This window comes from Erythrolamprus reginae, chromosome 2 (assembly GCF_031021105.1).
Source record: "Erythrolamprus reginae isolate rEryReg1 chromosome 2, rEryReg1.hap1, whole genome shotgun sequence".
Classification (NCBI taxonomy): domain Eukaryota; kingdom Metazoa; phylum Chordata; class Lepidosauria; order Squamata; family Dipsadidae; genus Erythrolamprus; species Erythrolamprus reginae.
In genome coordinates, this window is record NC_091951.1 from 47459339 (window position 1) to 47475378 (window position 16040).

The 16040-nt window shown below is 43.1% G+C and overlaps 1 protein-coding gene and 1 pseudogene across 2 annotated transcripts in view; one reads left to right on the forward strand and one right to left on the reverse strand.

The window, feature by feature from the left end:
• The window catches only part of LOC139160334 (zinc finger protein 208-like), a 147101-nt pseudogene that overhangs the window by 113746 nt on the left and 17315 nt on the right, over window positions 1-16040 (reverse strand).
• The window catches only part of LOC139160342 (zinc finger protein 737-like), a 97057-nt gene that overhangs the window by 74488 nt on the left and 6529 nt on the right, over window positions 1-16040 (forward strand). Inside the window, exons 2-5 of one of the 2 annotated variants that reach the window (XM_070738113.1) lie at window positions 12799-12953; window positions 14154-14746; window positions 15048-15162; window positions 15275-15342. In XM_070738113.1, the coding sequence (XP_070594214.1) occupies window positions 14330-14746; window positions 15048-15162; window positions 15275-15342 (600 nt within the window). In that variant the 5' untranslated portion in view covers window positions 12799-12953; window positions 14154-14329. Of the gene's footprint in view, window positions 1-12749; window positions 12954-14153; window positions 14747-15047; window positions 15163-15274; window positions 15343-16040 lie in introns of those variants that run through there. The other variant, XM_070738112.1, reaches the window with a different exon arrangement.

Genomic DNA, 16040 nt, shown 5'->3' on the forward strand with positions numbered 1-16040 from the left:
TGGATTGTTACATGTTGTTTTATCATTGTTGTATTCTGCCCCGAGTCTACGGAGAGGGGCGGCATATAAATCCAATAAATTATTATTATTATTATTATTATTATTATTATTATTAGTCATAAAGGTACCTTCATGATTAAAATGGAGACTCACAAAATAATCATTTACTCAAAGGCAACAATCTAAAGTGTTCCTTGCTACTTCCACAACCTAAGTGAACATCCCAAAATGCCCCATTCCACATAAGAGTCTTAACCCTCCTTCCTGCAGACGACCAGACCTCTTTTCTAGGGAATACTATAGGCATTCAGAAAGGAGGGAGAGGCAGAAATCCAGTTCACACAGAATTAATTCCAGATTTTATCTCCTTATACTTTTCCTAGACAATTTTGTTTGTAGTAGAATCGCTGACTTTGGGGTTTTTAAACTCTTTTGGGAAGAACACAGAGGGTAACCAAAGAGGACGCCCTGCATTTTCTTTCAACATCTTTTGGTGCAAATTGGGTGCTCTAGGGTGGAGTTCCATTTTGGCTACCCCACTGCGTTCCCCCCCCCCCCCCCGTCCGGGTAGTAGCCTAATCCTGATTATATGAACCTTAACCTGGGTGGGGAACTGTAGGAAAAGTTAGTACTGGTTTAACTACAGTACGTAACCAACATGACTCTGACAATAAATTGGAGCTTGGAAGAAGGCCAAGGTCTAGACTCTGATTTATGTCTCAGATGTTATTTGGAAGGCTTACACTGCTTATTAAAAAATGTCAAAAGAAGGACATTTTAAACACTTTGTGTGTAATGAAGTGGGAAGAAACAACTGAGTGGCAGGAAACTCTTGAAAAGAAAATCCCAGGATTTAACAAATGAAATCTAGAATTAACATAGATTCATAACCAAATGTATCTCTGTACAGGGAATTACATCATTCCTGCTCCTGTAGCTCTCTCTCCACAGTCCATGCACTTACATGACTTCATCCTTTTATGGATGTTCCTATGGGAAGTAAGACTACTGGTTTGTCTGAAATCCTTTCCACACGCCAAGGATTTGTATGGGTTTCTCTCTGTGTAGATCCTTTTATTACCAGCCAGTTGATTCCTGTAAGTAAAAGTCTTGCCATCCTCTCTGCTGTCATATGGCTACTCCCTGTTCTGCCTGACACTGGTTGAGCAGCAGATAAAGACAAAAACACACACAGAGACTGGAGGTTTCCAAAACACAAAATATATTGCTTTACAAATAAGCTGAAGAATGTCTTTTTATTATTAATTAATTAATTATGTATGCCGCCCCTCTCCGAAGACTCGGAGCAGCTTTATGACCAAAAGTTCAGGATTATCTGCCAAGCCGATAACGAATGTCCCAAACAGCAGAAGGTTTGTAAAGAATGCCTCCAAACTGAGCTGCAGCAAAGGAATTCACTCTATTGTTCAATAGCTACAGTCTTTCAGAACAAAGGTGTCCAAAAACTGGGCGGTTTTCCATGGATGCAACATGTTGGTTTAGAGAGGGAAACCCAGATCCGTTTCATTGTCTTTTAAACCACAAATGAAAACTCCTGCAAAAGGTTCTCCCACAAAATCTGTTATCAGAGGAGCTGGCCATGAGCCAACCACAACACTCCCCTGTGTGGATCCTTCTATGAGAAGTAAGATAACTGTTGGAACTAAAACCCTTTCCATACTCCATGTATATGGCTTCTCCCCTGTGTGAATCCTTTGATGGAATTATGACTAGTCTGTTGGCTAAAGCCCTTTCAACACTCCCTATATTCATATGGCTTCTCCCCTGTGTGGATCCTTTGATGGGATATAAGATTGCTGCTTTTTCTGAAGTCCTTTCCACATTCCAAGCATTTATATGGCTTCTCCCCTGTGGATCCTTTGATGTGAAATAAGATGAGTATTTCGCCTGAAGCTCCTTCCACACTCCATCCATTTTTATGGCTTCTCCCCTGTGTGGATCTTGTGATGGCGGGTAAGATGAGCATTATTACTAAAGTTCTTTCCACACTCTGTGCATTTATATGGCTTCTCCCCTGTGTGGATCCTTTGATGTGAAATAAGATTAGTATCTTGGCTAAAGCCCTTTCCAAACTCCATGCATTTATACGGTTTCTCCCCTGTGTGGATCCTTTGATGGCGTGTAAGATCATTGCTTATTCTGAAGCCCTTTCCACACTCCGTGCATTTATATCGCTTCTCCCCTGTGTGGATCCTTAGATGGGATGTAAGTTTATTGTTTTCAATGAACTCTTTTCCACACTCCATGCATTTGTATGGCTTCTCCCCTGTGTGGATCCTTAGATGGGATGTAAGTTGACTGCTTTGTCTGAAGTCCTTTCCACACTCCATGCATTTGTATGGCTTCTCCCCTGTGTGGATCCTTAGATGGGATGTAAGTTGACTGCTTTGTCTGAAGTCCTTTCCACACTCCATGCATTTGTATGGCTTCTCCCCTGTGTGGATCCTTAGATGGCGTGTAAGATCATTTCTTTCTCTGAAGTCCTTTCCACACTCCATGCATTTGTATGGCTTCTCCCCTGTGTGGATCCTTAGATGGGATGTAAGTTTATTGTTTTTAATGAACTCCTTTCCACACTCCATGCATTTGTATGGCTTCTCCCCTGTGTGGATCCTTAGATGGGATGTAAGTTTACTGCTTTGTCTGAAGTCCTTTCCACACTCCGTGCATTTGTATGGCTTCTCCCCTGTGTGGATCCTTTGATGGCGTGTAAGATCATTTCTTTGTCTGAAGCCCTTTCCACACTCCATGCATTTGTATGGCTTCTCCCCTGTGTGGATCCTTAGATGGGATGTAAGTTTATTGTTTTCAATGAACTCCTTTCCACACTCCATGCATTTATATGGCTTCTCCCCTACGTGCCTCCCTTTCTCAGATATCACTCTTTCTCTAGAATGAGTGAATGTCCCACTGTAATTTTTTCCACTGTCTTTGCATATATAGTCTTCTGGTTTGGGTTCAGTTGAATAATATTCATTTACATCTAATATGTCTTTGAATAGTCCTGCACCTTTCCTAATATATTTTTTCTCTATTTTTCCTGGTTGGTCAAGAAAGCTTTGCAACTGAGTATCAACTGAAGATGACATTTCCTTATTCCAATTATTGGTTGGGTTTTTCTTCTGACTTTGTTGTTCCATTTGATTTTCAAGCTTCTCTGTTCCGTTCCAAAGTCTGTACTTTTGGAATGGTTCATTCGACTCTTTATACCCTTGCCCACTATAACCTTTAAAGGAAAAGAGGAATAAAAATGTTACAAAGGTTAAGAAAAAAGGAGAAACATCCCATAAAGCATTTGTAGAAAACCTAAGATCTATTGGAGGTGGGCCAATTCCAGAAGAACCCTCTGAGAATTAACTTTGAAACAAAAATGCCCTAATTCCAAGACTCAAGATAGAAATGAAATGGAAGCAAAGTTTATTAAGCCAAAATAATTAATTGAATTGCAATCCTTGATATTTGGAACACCTGGGCCAAATAATATGAAATCTCGGTAACAGAGTTTAGTATTACCTGACACCAAGGAATTACTTTATCACTGATAGGTTTAAATCAAAATAGAAAAACTCAACAGTTGACAAATGGCACAGGATTCCTCTAAGCAGAAAGCCATTGATCTACTTCCATACTAGGAGTAACAAAACAGCATATCTTTTCCTTCTCCCTCTCAAGAGATGACCTTTATTTGGAGATATTTAAGTAAGAGACAGCCAATGGCATCTAACCACATCATGTCTTCCTGAACCCTGCCTGGAGAATAGAAAATCTTACCTAAAGAAGCCGTGTTTCTGTAATTTTCCAGCATGACTTCCCAATGCAGATCTTTTTGGTGAGGATCCAGCTGAGACCACTCGTCCTCAGAGAAATAAAGAGCCACCTCCTCAAAGGGCACAAGACCCCCCTGGAAAAAAGAGTACAGAATAGGTCTGGTAGGGATGGCAAGATCTACCCTTTTCTTTAGGAAAATTGTGCACTAAGGTCTATGCTTAATAGGATTCCAGGATTGAGATGGGAAAATGGACAGAAGAAAAAGGATTTGACTGAAAAAATATTTTAGGCAGCTTTTATGAGATCTTTTGTTGCCATTCAGTAAAAGATCCATTTTCTTCTGGATTGATTTGGTAAAGTGCCATCAATACCCAGAGACACAAAACTCGTCATATAGCAAGGAAGCTTCAAATAGTCTCAGCCATTGGATGAACGGGAAACAAAGAAACAGAACCAGGGAGAAAACAAATCTAATAAATAGTTTCCCTTGTCTTACTTGAGTTGGAGGTTGAACCATAATTTCATCTTCACCATAAGGAAGAATCAGCTTCCCTCCATTCTCCCCTGTGAGGGACACAGAATTATAAAATTAAAATTAACAAAATAGGAGGAGAGGTGCTATAATAGCAAAGACATAGAGAAGATGAGCCAGTTGAGATCTCCATGGGGAATGAGAGAATCTTGTATTACCTGTGCATGTACCTTGATTTTTGTCATGTTCAGTAGGACTCAAGAAAAACAGTTCCCTAGGGGCATCGGATTGATGCCTCCTTCCCTCAGGATCTCTGTTCTCCACAGTGAAGGGCTTGGAAAATAAGTCAGAGAAAAGAAGAAGAATGAAAGGACCACATAAACCATGACATGGATTCTTGTTCTGTTCTTTCAACACCAACTGAAAGCACCCAATGTCCGTCAGTTAGGTTGGAAAAGAAGAAAGAAAAGTTTCCCAAATCTTTCTTCTAGGATTGGATAATGGAACAACGTCCTTCAAGAATTAGTGAAATGTTATGAATGTCACAGAACTGGTAATTTTTATTTATTTATTCATTTGTCCAATACACAATACATATGGAAGAGAATAGACACGAAGTAATATGTATATAAAGATAATATATAAAAATAGAGAAGATGTATGAAAGGAAGAAAATATATATGACATATGAGATAAAGGAAAGACAATTGGACAGGGGAGCATAAACTTTAAAAATATTGTTTATTACATCTAAACTCCTTCTAGGCTCCCGAGATGAAATTATCTCACCTGCAACTCTACCTGCTCCTCCTTCTCCTCTGCCTGGCTCAGGAGGAAGCCTTCCACCAGGGCCACCGCCTGGGAGGTGGTCTCTGCTCCACACTCCCGCACCCAGCTCTCCATCTGCAGGGGCAGAAGCACCAGGAACTGCTCCAGAACAACCAGGTCCAGCATCTGCGCTTTTGTGTGCTTTTCTGGTTTCAACCATTGATTACAAAAGGAATGGAGTCGGCTGCAAAGTCCTCGGGGACCCTCATCCTCTTGATATTGGAGGCTCCTGAATTTCCAGGCATGAACTTGTGAAACAATGGTTTCCTCCTCCAAGATCTTCTGCCCAGATCTTCCCCAGATCTCCCCTGGCTCCCAGACTTAGAACCAGAAGGGCTTTTTCCTGTTCTCTCATATGCCAAATGGCTTTCCATCCTTTCTCTGTCCTATTACACAATTGCAAATAGGTTGAATGAATCTTGAGACTCTCCAAATGCTTTTTCATTCACTGGAGCATTCATCTAGCCTGAGAACAAACTCTTTGTTGAAGAGAACTTTGTCTCTATGAAATGCTGTAGAAATCGCTTCCAGTTTACGTATCTGAGACCAAAAACCAAATAAAGAATTAGAAAATGTTGCATTTAACAGTTGAGTAATCATCCTACTCCTGGAAGGAAGTATATTTCTGAGCCATTGGCACAGAGCAGTTAGTTTTTATGTATGTGTTGCAAACTATGGACTTGACACCCATCAAAATTTATGATGAAATACACTGAATAAATGCATTTGAGAACAGTTGTTTTTCTATTTCTTTCTCCCTCAAAGAAGGGCGTGATTTTTAAAAACCAAGAAAAATATATACACCCTAAAAAGGAGTGCATTAAAGAGCAACAAAGGGGATTAAACTGGAGGATAAAACAGGTGAAGAACTGTTTTAAACTGGGTATGTCTATGTTGATGAAAAGAAGGACTAGGGGAGACAGTATAGCAGTGTTCCAATATCTCCCTTTATTCAGGACTTCCTTGTTAAGAGTCAAATTACATTACAGTAGTCCCTCACTATATTGCACTTCTCCTACCACGGCTTCACTTCATCGCGGTTTTGAAGTCAGCGTTGGCACAGATACGGCGCTTAGAAGTTTGGAAGGGCAGGACAAGCCAACCAGCCCGCAGCTGGGCGAATGATGAGTAGGGCGGGGACTGAGCTCTGTCGGAGGCCCGTCCCCTCGTTTAAGCCGCCTCGCCAGTGACAAGAAGGCAGTCTTTGGAGGCGCCCTTAGTGGTTGGCGGCGGCGGCGGTATTCTTGGGTTGTAGAAAGAGCTCCCGGCAGCACGCTAACGAGCGAGCGCGAGCAAAGATAGGAACGTGATGCGGCGGGGATTTCCAGACTGGGCTCGAGAGCGGGATAGGAAGTGCTGGGCAGGTGGAGGGGAAAATAAAAGAAAAGAAAAGAGAGAGAAAAATAACCAGACGGGGCAGCTCACCAGGGACTTTCGAGCCGGGGCAAGGCAAAAAAGACAACGTTTGGCCGAACTGCTGCAAAGAACAGCAGCGGGTCGGGAATGTTCGGGGGCAGCGATTCTTTTGCCCCCCTCCCCTTCTTTTCCTCAGGCGCAGAGTAAGTAGTAGTGTGGGGGAAAGGTTAGCTGGCCGTTGCTCGCCTCCAGGCATCCGGAGCTGGTGGGAAGGAGGAGAAAGGGAGCAGGGAGCGTCCCCCCTAAAGTACTATCAGTCGATAAATTCCCCATCGCGGATTTCACCTATCACGGCCGGGTCTGGAATGTAACACCCACGATAGGTGAGGGACTACTGTATTATAAACAGGCAGGTTCACAAAAAGATTTCCTTAAGCCCAAAGAGTAACTGCAAGTGGTGAGTTTGTGTGAAACACAAGGGTTAAAGGAACGTAGATTGGGATTATTTCCTGGTTCCTTTACCCTTTGTTGGAAATAATAATAAATAATAATAATAATAACAACAAAAGAGGTGGAAGGAACCTTGGAGGTCTTCTGGTCCAACCTGCTGCTTGGGCAGGAGACACTCCACCACTTCAGACAAATGGTTCTCCAATCTCTTCTTCAAAACTTCCAGTGTTGGAGCGTTCACAACCTCTGGAGGAAAGCTGTTCCACTGATCAATTGTTCTAATTGCCAGGAATTTTCTCCTTAGTTCTAAATTGCTTCTCTCCTTAATATTCTTGTGGATTAAGTTCCAAGTGGGGAAAAAGAAACTGGATTCATAGAGGTTGCTTGGAAAGGAAGTTTAATGGTGGTCAGGAGCACATGGCATGAATTCCTGTCTACAAAAGGTGGATCACATGTTTCCAGATGTTAGATCCAGAGGGGGGGGGGGAAGAAATTCTGGAAAGTTCTTTGTTTTATGTTCTATGAGGCCCCGCCCTGAGGGCCTCCTGCTTCCTGTGCCAGAAATGCACTGATTGGCTATCAGATTCCCATGGTGCCATGCAAGGGCAACAAAGTAGGCTGTGTTTTTGAGTGTGGGTTTGGCTGGCCCTTTGCTGGGTGATGGTAGAATGAAAGCTCTTTGGGCAATTCCTCATATGGCTCTGTCAGGAGTTGGTTTGTTATGTAGAATAGATTAGTCCATCTTTTAACAAAGGTGAGCTGGGCCATTCCTTGATGGGCACATTGACAAAGGTGGGGGCTACTAAGAGTGAGTCTTTTTGTGTGTGCCTAAAATCATGTTTCTGGTGATATTCAATATAATCTGCTTTTTTAATATTTCCTAGGATATTTCATTTTTTCTAGGAGACGGGTGGGGATTAACTTCCTACACCTGCTAAGACAAATTGAACTGCAGAGGACCCAGGCCCTATTTTAGTCTCATCCAGCACATGGTAAGAATGCAGGCACAATCCTCTGCATCTCCTTCTTTGTAAAACGTTTCTTCTTCCCTGCTTGTGATTTGCCATGTAAATTCGCCCTCTGCCCCTACAGAGGTTTTCCCAGGAAATGGGGTGTGACTGCCTCCCCCATAATACCCTCCTTCTTCCTGGGGATCTGGATTTCTTTCTGTGGACAACACAACTGGAGGCAAAACAGCTTTTCTGGCAGTCTGCTTCTCCCCCCCCTCGCTTGTTAGGAGCATAGAAAGGGGGGCAGGGGCACATGGGATCTGGGCTCTCCCACTCTCGGGACACAGAAGAGTGAACCTGGATGAGGGCAAATATATTATGTTGTAATCCACCGCGAGTCTTCAGGGAGGGGCGGCATATAAATCCAAATATTTTTATTTTATTTTATTTATTTATTTTGTCCAATACACAATGAGCGTTTTAGTAGGTATATATATATATAAACACATAGTAAAATACATGATGAAGGTTATAGAGGAGATACTCATAGTAAAATATATCTATGAAAGAATAGAAAAGAAGATATAGTAATAGAACATATCAATGAAAAAATAGCAGAAGAGATATAGGAATAGAAGAAAGGTATAGGAGATATAGGAGAGCAATAGGACGGGACGGAAGGCACTCTAGTGCACTTAATAATAAATACATACATACATACATACATACATACATACATACATACATACATACATACATCAATATCTCTTACTTCTTCAGCGTGAGAACCTCCTGCCTCCCTCTGAATGGGAAAATATCCACCAGTCTCCCAGGACCACTGCTGGATCTCTTCCCTTCCCTTTAAGACTTTCCTCCAATTGTACCTCCTGCAAAACTCAAAGGGTTAACCAGAGAGAGTGCAGAGTCCTAGATAGGCAAGATTAAGAATGTCACTCCCTTCTCACCCTCCTCTGGAATCCACCTGTCACCCTCCAGTGGTTTAATGGAGAAAAACATGGATTCTATTTTATTTATTGGATAAGAAAAATGAGAATACACATGATTTGAACGCCTGATGGACCCAGACGCCTGATGGACCCAGAGGGCTTTCAGACGGCGCTTGGGGTTATTCCAGATGCACTCGTCCACAGTTCGGCGGAGTCTCTTGCGGAAGCCTGGAACAAGGCTGCAGCGGAGGCTCTTGATCGCATTGCGCCTTTGCAATCTCTCCGCGGCGCTAGACCCCGTAGAGCTCCATGGTTCAACGAGGAGCTCCGGGAGTTGAAACGCCAGAAGAGACGTCTAGAGAAGCGATGGAGGAAGAGTAAGTCTGAATCTGATCGAACACTTGTAAGAGCTTTTATTAAGACTTACAAAGTGGCGCTCAAGGCGGCAAGATACGCGTATCATGCCGCCTTGATTGCATCAGCGGAATCCCGCCAGGCCGCTCTGTTTAGGGTGACCCGCTCCCTTCTTAGCCAGAGGGGAGTTGGGGAGCCCTTACAGAGTAGTGCCGAGGACTTTAACATGTTTTTCGCTGATAAAATCGCTCAGATCCGGGCGGACCTCGACTCCAATTGGAAAACAGAGTCAGCTGACAATGAGTCAGTTGAGGTGACTGGGGTTCGTACTTGTCCATCTGTCTGGGAAGAGTTTGATCTGGTGACACCTGATGAACTGGACAAGGCCATTTGAGCTGTGAGTTCCGCCACCTGTTTACTGGCTCCGTGTCCCTCCTGGCTGGTCTCGGCCAGCAGGGAGGTGACACGGAGCTGGGTCCAGGAGATTATTAACGCTTCCTTGGGGAGGGGATCCTTCCCATCATCCTATAAAGAGGCGCTCGTGCGCCCCCTCCTCAAGAAGCCTTCCCTGGACCCAGCCGTACTTAATAACTACCAGCCAGTCTCCAACCTTCCCTTTATGGGGAAGGTTGTCGAGAAGGTGGTGGCACTCCAGCTCCAGCGATCCTTGGAAGAAGCCGATTATCTAGGTCCCCAGCAGTCAGGTTTCAGGCCCGGTTACAGCACGGAAACTGCTTTGGTCGCGTTGATGGATGATCTCTGGTGGGCCTGGGACAGGGGTTTATCCTCTGTCCTGGTGCTTCTTGACCTCTCAGCGGCTTTAGATACCATCGACCATGGTATCCTTCTGCACCGGCTGGAGGGGATGGGGGTGGGAGGCACCGTTCTTCGGTGGTTCTCCTCCTACCTCTCCGGTCGGTCGCAGTCGGTGTTAGTGGGGGGTCAGAGGTCGACTCCGAGTTCTCTCCCTTGTGGGGTGCCTCAGGGGTCGGTCCTCTCCCCCCTGCTATTTAATATCTACATGAAACCGCTGGGTGAGATCATCCAAGGGCATGGGGTGAGGTATCATCAGTACGCTGATGATACCCAGCTTTACATCTCCACCCCATGTCCAGTCAACGAAGCAGTGGAAGTGATGTGCCGGTGTCGGGAGGCTGTTGGGGCCTGGATGGGTGTCAACAGACTCAAACTCAACCCGGATAAGACGGAGTGGCTGTGGGTTTTGCCTCCCAAGGACAATCCCATCTGTCCTTCCATTACCCTGGGGGGGGAACTATTGACCCCCTCGGAGAGGGTCCGCAACTTGGGCGTCCTCCTCGATCCACAGCTCACATTAGAGAACCATCTTTCAGCTGTGGCGAGGGGGGCGTTTGCCCAGGTTCGCCTGGTGCACCAGTTGCGGCCCTATCTGGACCGGGACTCACTGCTCACAGTCACTCATGCCCTCATCACCTCGAGGTTCGACTACTGTAATGCTCTCTACATGGGGCTACCTTTGAAAAGTGTTCGGAAACTTCAGATCGTGCAGAATGCAGCTGCGAGAGCAGTCATGGGCCTACCTAGGTATGCCCATGTTTCACCAACACTCCGCAGTCTGCATTGGTTGCCGATCAACTTCTGGTCACAATTCAAAGTGTTGGTTATGACCTTTAAAGCCCTTCATGGCACTGGACCAGAATATCTCCGAGACCGCCTGCTGCTGCACGAATCCCAGCGACCGATTAGGTCCCACAGAGTGGGCCTTCTCCGGGTCCCGTCAACTAAACAATGTCGGTTGGCGGGCCCCAGAGGAAGAGCCTTCTCTGTGGTGGCCCCGACCCTCTGGAACCAACTCCCCCTAGAGATTAGAACTGCCCCTACTTTCCTTGCCTTTCGTAAGCTCCTTAAGACCCACCTGTGTCGTCTGTCATGGGGGAACTGAGACATCTCCCCCGGGCATATACAATTTATAAATGGTATGTGTGTATGTATGTGTGTTTAGAAAATGGGGTCTTTTCAATGTTTTTAGTAGAAATTTAGATTTGTTATAATTTTTTCACTTTGTTGTGAGCCGCCACGAGTCTGCGGAGAGGGGCGGCATACAAATCTAAATAAACTAAACTAAACTAAACTAAACTTGAATGCATGTAATGAATATAAATAAAAGGGAACATCAGGACAGGGACGCTAGGCACTCTAGTGCCCTTATGCATGCCCCGTACAGACCTCTTTGCCATGGGGTGATCCCATCATTATGGTGACTTTTGTAAGGTCGTATACTGAGACAAAAATCAATCATGCTGTAGTCACTGTTGGAAAAGGCTTCTATTGTTTGTAGTCAGTAATTTTAAACTATTACAGAAGATGAGATCGAGACAATTGTTGAGTCTAGTGTTAGATACTAATTGATCTAGCCCCAAATTAGTAAGGGTATTGTATAGGGTTGTATGGATAGGTACATTTGTTTAGGGTGCAATTAGGGGCGTGCATAAGTGCCCTAGAGTGCCTTCCGTCTCCTGTCCTATTGCTCTCCTTTATCTCCTATATCTTTTTTCTATTCCTTTATCTCTTCTTCTAGTCTTTCATTGATATATTTTATTCCTATATTCCTATATCCTATATCTTCTATTCTTTCTTAGATATAGTTTACTATGAGTATATCCTCTATAACCTTCATTATGTATTTTACTATGTGTATACCCACTAAAACCCCATTGTGTAATGGACAAAATCAATCAATCAATCAATAAATAAATAAATAAATAAATTAATTAATTAATAAGAGGTAGACTGAGGTCACCAAGAATGATAAGAGGGTATGTGCAAGGAGGCTACCCACATTAGTAGTGAAGTTAGTTAGTGAAGTAGTGATGTTGCTTTCTCTTTGCAGAGGGACCTCCAAATGGATTGTATGTAGATTGCAGGTACTAATGCAAAGAAGGAAGAAAGGTACATTATTGATGGGGACCAGGTGTTTGTCGTGTCCACCCTGATCAGGAAGCCTTCTCAATCCAAGTGCTTTTAACTATGTTAGACCTATCCACAATCCTCCATATTTAAGAGGGTCTGGAGAAAGTTGTACCCCTGCATAGAGGGGGGCAAGGAGCAGACAAGAAATGGAATTCTGTCTTTTCACTGAAGACGCTGAAACTAATCTTGACACTGCATCCCAAAAAAGAGGACAATGGTGTTGCCCCCAATTGGGGTTTGAGCCTGGTGCCGAGGCCAATGGAGAACACCAGACACGAGTTGCAAGTTTTGTTTCATTTTATTGAAGTGCTGCAAGGAAAGGGATAGTGGCCAAAATACCAAAGAACCATCCCAATAGAATTAAGAATTAAGAAAGCTTTATACGTTTTCACCAAAGCAGAAGGGGGGATATAAGGCATAAGGCAGGATATAATCAAAATATCATCTAATAAACATTTTTGTAATGATCTATCAATTATTCTATAATTTCTGGTGGTCTGACTCATGAGGTACAACAGTTATGATTATCTACAGTAGAATGTGTATTAGATAACTCCTGTATTAGTCTTATGTAATACAGTACATGCTTGACCAAATAAATCAAATCAAATCCATGTTTTTCACCATTAAACCACTGGAGGGCAACAGGTGGATTCCAGAGGAGGGTGAGAAGGAAGTGACATCTTTAGTCTTGCCTCTCTAGGACACTGCAATCTCTCTCTTTAATCCTTTGAGTTTTGCATGAGATAAAACTGGAGGAAAGTCTTGAAGAGAACAGAAGAGACCCAGCTGTGGTCCTGGGTGACTGGTGGATGTTTTCCCATTCAGAGGGAGGCAGAAGATTCTCACGCTGAAGAGGTAAGAGATATAAGCCCTCATCCAGGTTCAATCTTCTGTGTCCCGAGAGTGGGAGAGCCCCGATCCCTTGTGCCCCTGACCCCCTTTCTATGCTCATAACAGGCGGAGTGTGGTGGGGGAAGCAGACTTGCAGACAAACTGTTTTGCTTCCAGTTGTGTTGTTCCCAGAAAGAAATCCAAATCCCCAGGAAGGAGGAGGATATTCCAGGGGAGGCAATTAGGCCCCATTTCCTGGGAAAACCTTGGTAGGGGCAGAGGGTGAATCTGCAGGGCAAATCACAAGCAGGAAAGGAGGAAAGTTTTACAAGGAATAACATGCAGAAGATTGTCCCTGCATTCTTGCTATGTGCTGGATGATAATAAAATAGGGCCTGGGTCCCCTGCAGTTCAATTTGTCTTTGGAGGGTAGAGGAACCGGCAAATAATCTCAAACCTTTGTGTTTCATGTGATCTCACCACCTGCAGTTTGGGCTTAAGGCAACCTTTTTGTGAACCTGCCAGTCTATAATATTATGATTTGATTTTTTAAAAGCAAGCCCAGAAAAAAGGGAAATGGAACCTCCTAAGCAAGATTCACTTCATTGGATTTCATTTTATGTAAATTTTCATGGTTTGTTAATGTGTTCAGGGACTGGCATGTCAGGTAAACCCTGCTTGCAGGTATAAAGCTATAGAATAACACAGTTATAAGGGACCTTAGAGTCCAAGCCCCTGCTTAGGCAGGAAAGCCTATACCACTTCAGACAAATAGTTGACCAGTCTCTTCTTAGAAACAGAGTATTCTGTGGAGGCAACCTGTTCCACTGATTAATTGTTCTAACTGTCAGGAAAGGTCTCCTTACTTCTAAGTTGCTTCTCTGCTTGATTAGTTTATACCCATTGCTTCTTGTCCCACACTCAGGTGCTATGGGGAATAGCTTGACTCCCCCTTTTTTGTTGCAACCCCTGAAATATTGGAACACTGGTATCCTGTATCCCCTTAGTCCTTCCTTCATTAAACTAGACATACCCAGTTCCCAAATTTTGATGAGGGTCAATCCCATAGTCTGCAACACACACACAACTACACATAGAAACTAAGTGCTCATTGCCACTGTAATCCTCCACTATCTGAGAAATATACTTCCTTCCAGAAGTAGGATTATTGCTGAATGGTTAAATGCATCACTTCCTAATTCTTTATTTGGTTTTCGGTTTCAGATATGTAAACTAGAAGTGATTTCTACAGCATTCATAGAGATAAAGTTCTGTTCAACAAAGAGGGCTGAATGGTTTGTTCTCAGGCTAGATGAATGCTCCAATGAATGGAGAAAGCATTTGGAGATCCTCAAGATTCCTTCAACCTATTTGCAATTGTGTAATAGGACAGAGAAAGAATGGCAAGCCATTTGGCATATGAGAGAACTGGAAAAAGCCCTTCTGGTTCTAAGTCTGAGAGCCGAGGGGAGATCTGCGGAAGATCTGGGCAGAAGATCTCAGAGGAGGAAACCATCGTTTCACAAGTTCATGCCTGGAACTTCAGGAGCCTCCAATATCAGGAGAATGAGGGTCCCCGACGACTTTGCAGCCAACTCCATTCCTTTTGTAGTCAATGGTTGAGACCAGAAAAACACACAAAAGCACAGATGCTGGACCTGGTAGTTCTGGAGCAGTTCCTGACACTTCTGCCCCTGCAGATGAAGAGCTGGGTGCAGGAGTGTGGAGCAGAGACCAGTTCCCAGGCGGTGGCCCTGGTGGAAGGCTTCCTCCTGAGCCAGGCGGAGGAGGAGAAGAAGGAGCAGGGAGAGTTGCAGGTGAGATAATTCCATTTCTGGAGCGTAGAAAGAGTTTAATTATAATAAAAATATGTTTGAATTATCTTCTCTTTATTACCAGTTCTCTGGCATTCATAAGATTTCACTAATTCTTGAAGGACGTTGTTCTAGTATCCATTCCTAGAAGAAAGATTTGGAACAGCTTTTTCTTTCTTCTTTTCCAAGCTAACTGATGGACATTGCATGCTTTTAAATGGTGTTGAAAGAACACAACAAGAATCCATTTCATGGTTTGTGTGGTCCTTTCATTCTTTTTCTTTTCTCTGGCTTATATTTCAAGCCCTTCACTGTGGAGACCATGGATCCTGAGGGAAAGAGGCATCTGTCTGATACTCTTCCGGAACTGTTTTTCTTGAGGCCTACTCAGCATGGCAAAAATCAAGAAACATGCACAGGTAATACAAGACTCTTCCATTCCACGAAGATATCTCAGCTGGCTCATCTTCTCTATGTCTTTGCTATTATAACACCCCTCCCCATATTGTGTTAATTCTCTGTCCCTCACAGGGGAGAATAGAGTGAGGCTGACGACTCCTTATGGTGAAGATGAAAGAATGGTTGAACCTCTAACTCAAGTAAGAGAAGGAAAATTATTTATTAGATTTGTATTCTCCCTTTTCTTCAAAAAGTGAAGCTAGTGCTCATTGTACTGTCTTCTTCCATTTTTTCATGATCCCAAGCAACAAAACTTCTAAATAGGTTGTTTATTAGGATTGTTTTTTTTAATAAAACAAATACTTTTGAAACATATTCTTTATGCTAATTACATTCCACACTTTTTATTTTTTTTATAAAATACTTCACAATGCCCATTTTTTGTCATTCTTTGACTCGATTTGTACAAAGATGCTAAAAAAAAAGACGTAACATTTATTCTGGGACATTATCATTTTAAAATGCTTTGTTGCAAAGTTCATATTGTATTTTGCTAATATAATGTTTACATTAAAAAGATGTAAGAAAAATAAATTCATCAGTTTAAAACTTAAGGTAAAATTGATTGAAAGTGGCCGTACAGAAAAAGCTTGGTAGAAGATTTATTGTGAAAGTCCCCTGTGGATACAAAGGTTATGAAATGTTCTCCTTAGGAAATGTTCTCTTTCCTTATTTTTCCATTCAGTCAGTGGCTCAGATTATTAGCAGCTTCCTTGCTATATGAAGAGTTTTGTGTCTCCCGGTATTGATGGCACTTTACTAAATCTGCCAATACACACACAAACACACACACATATGTACACGCAAAAAAAATCCCCCACAGAGGCAAAGATAGGTA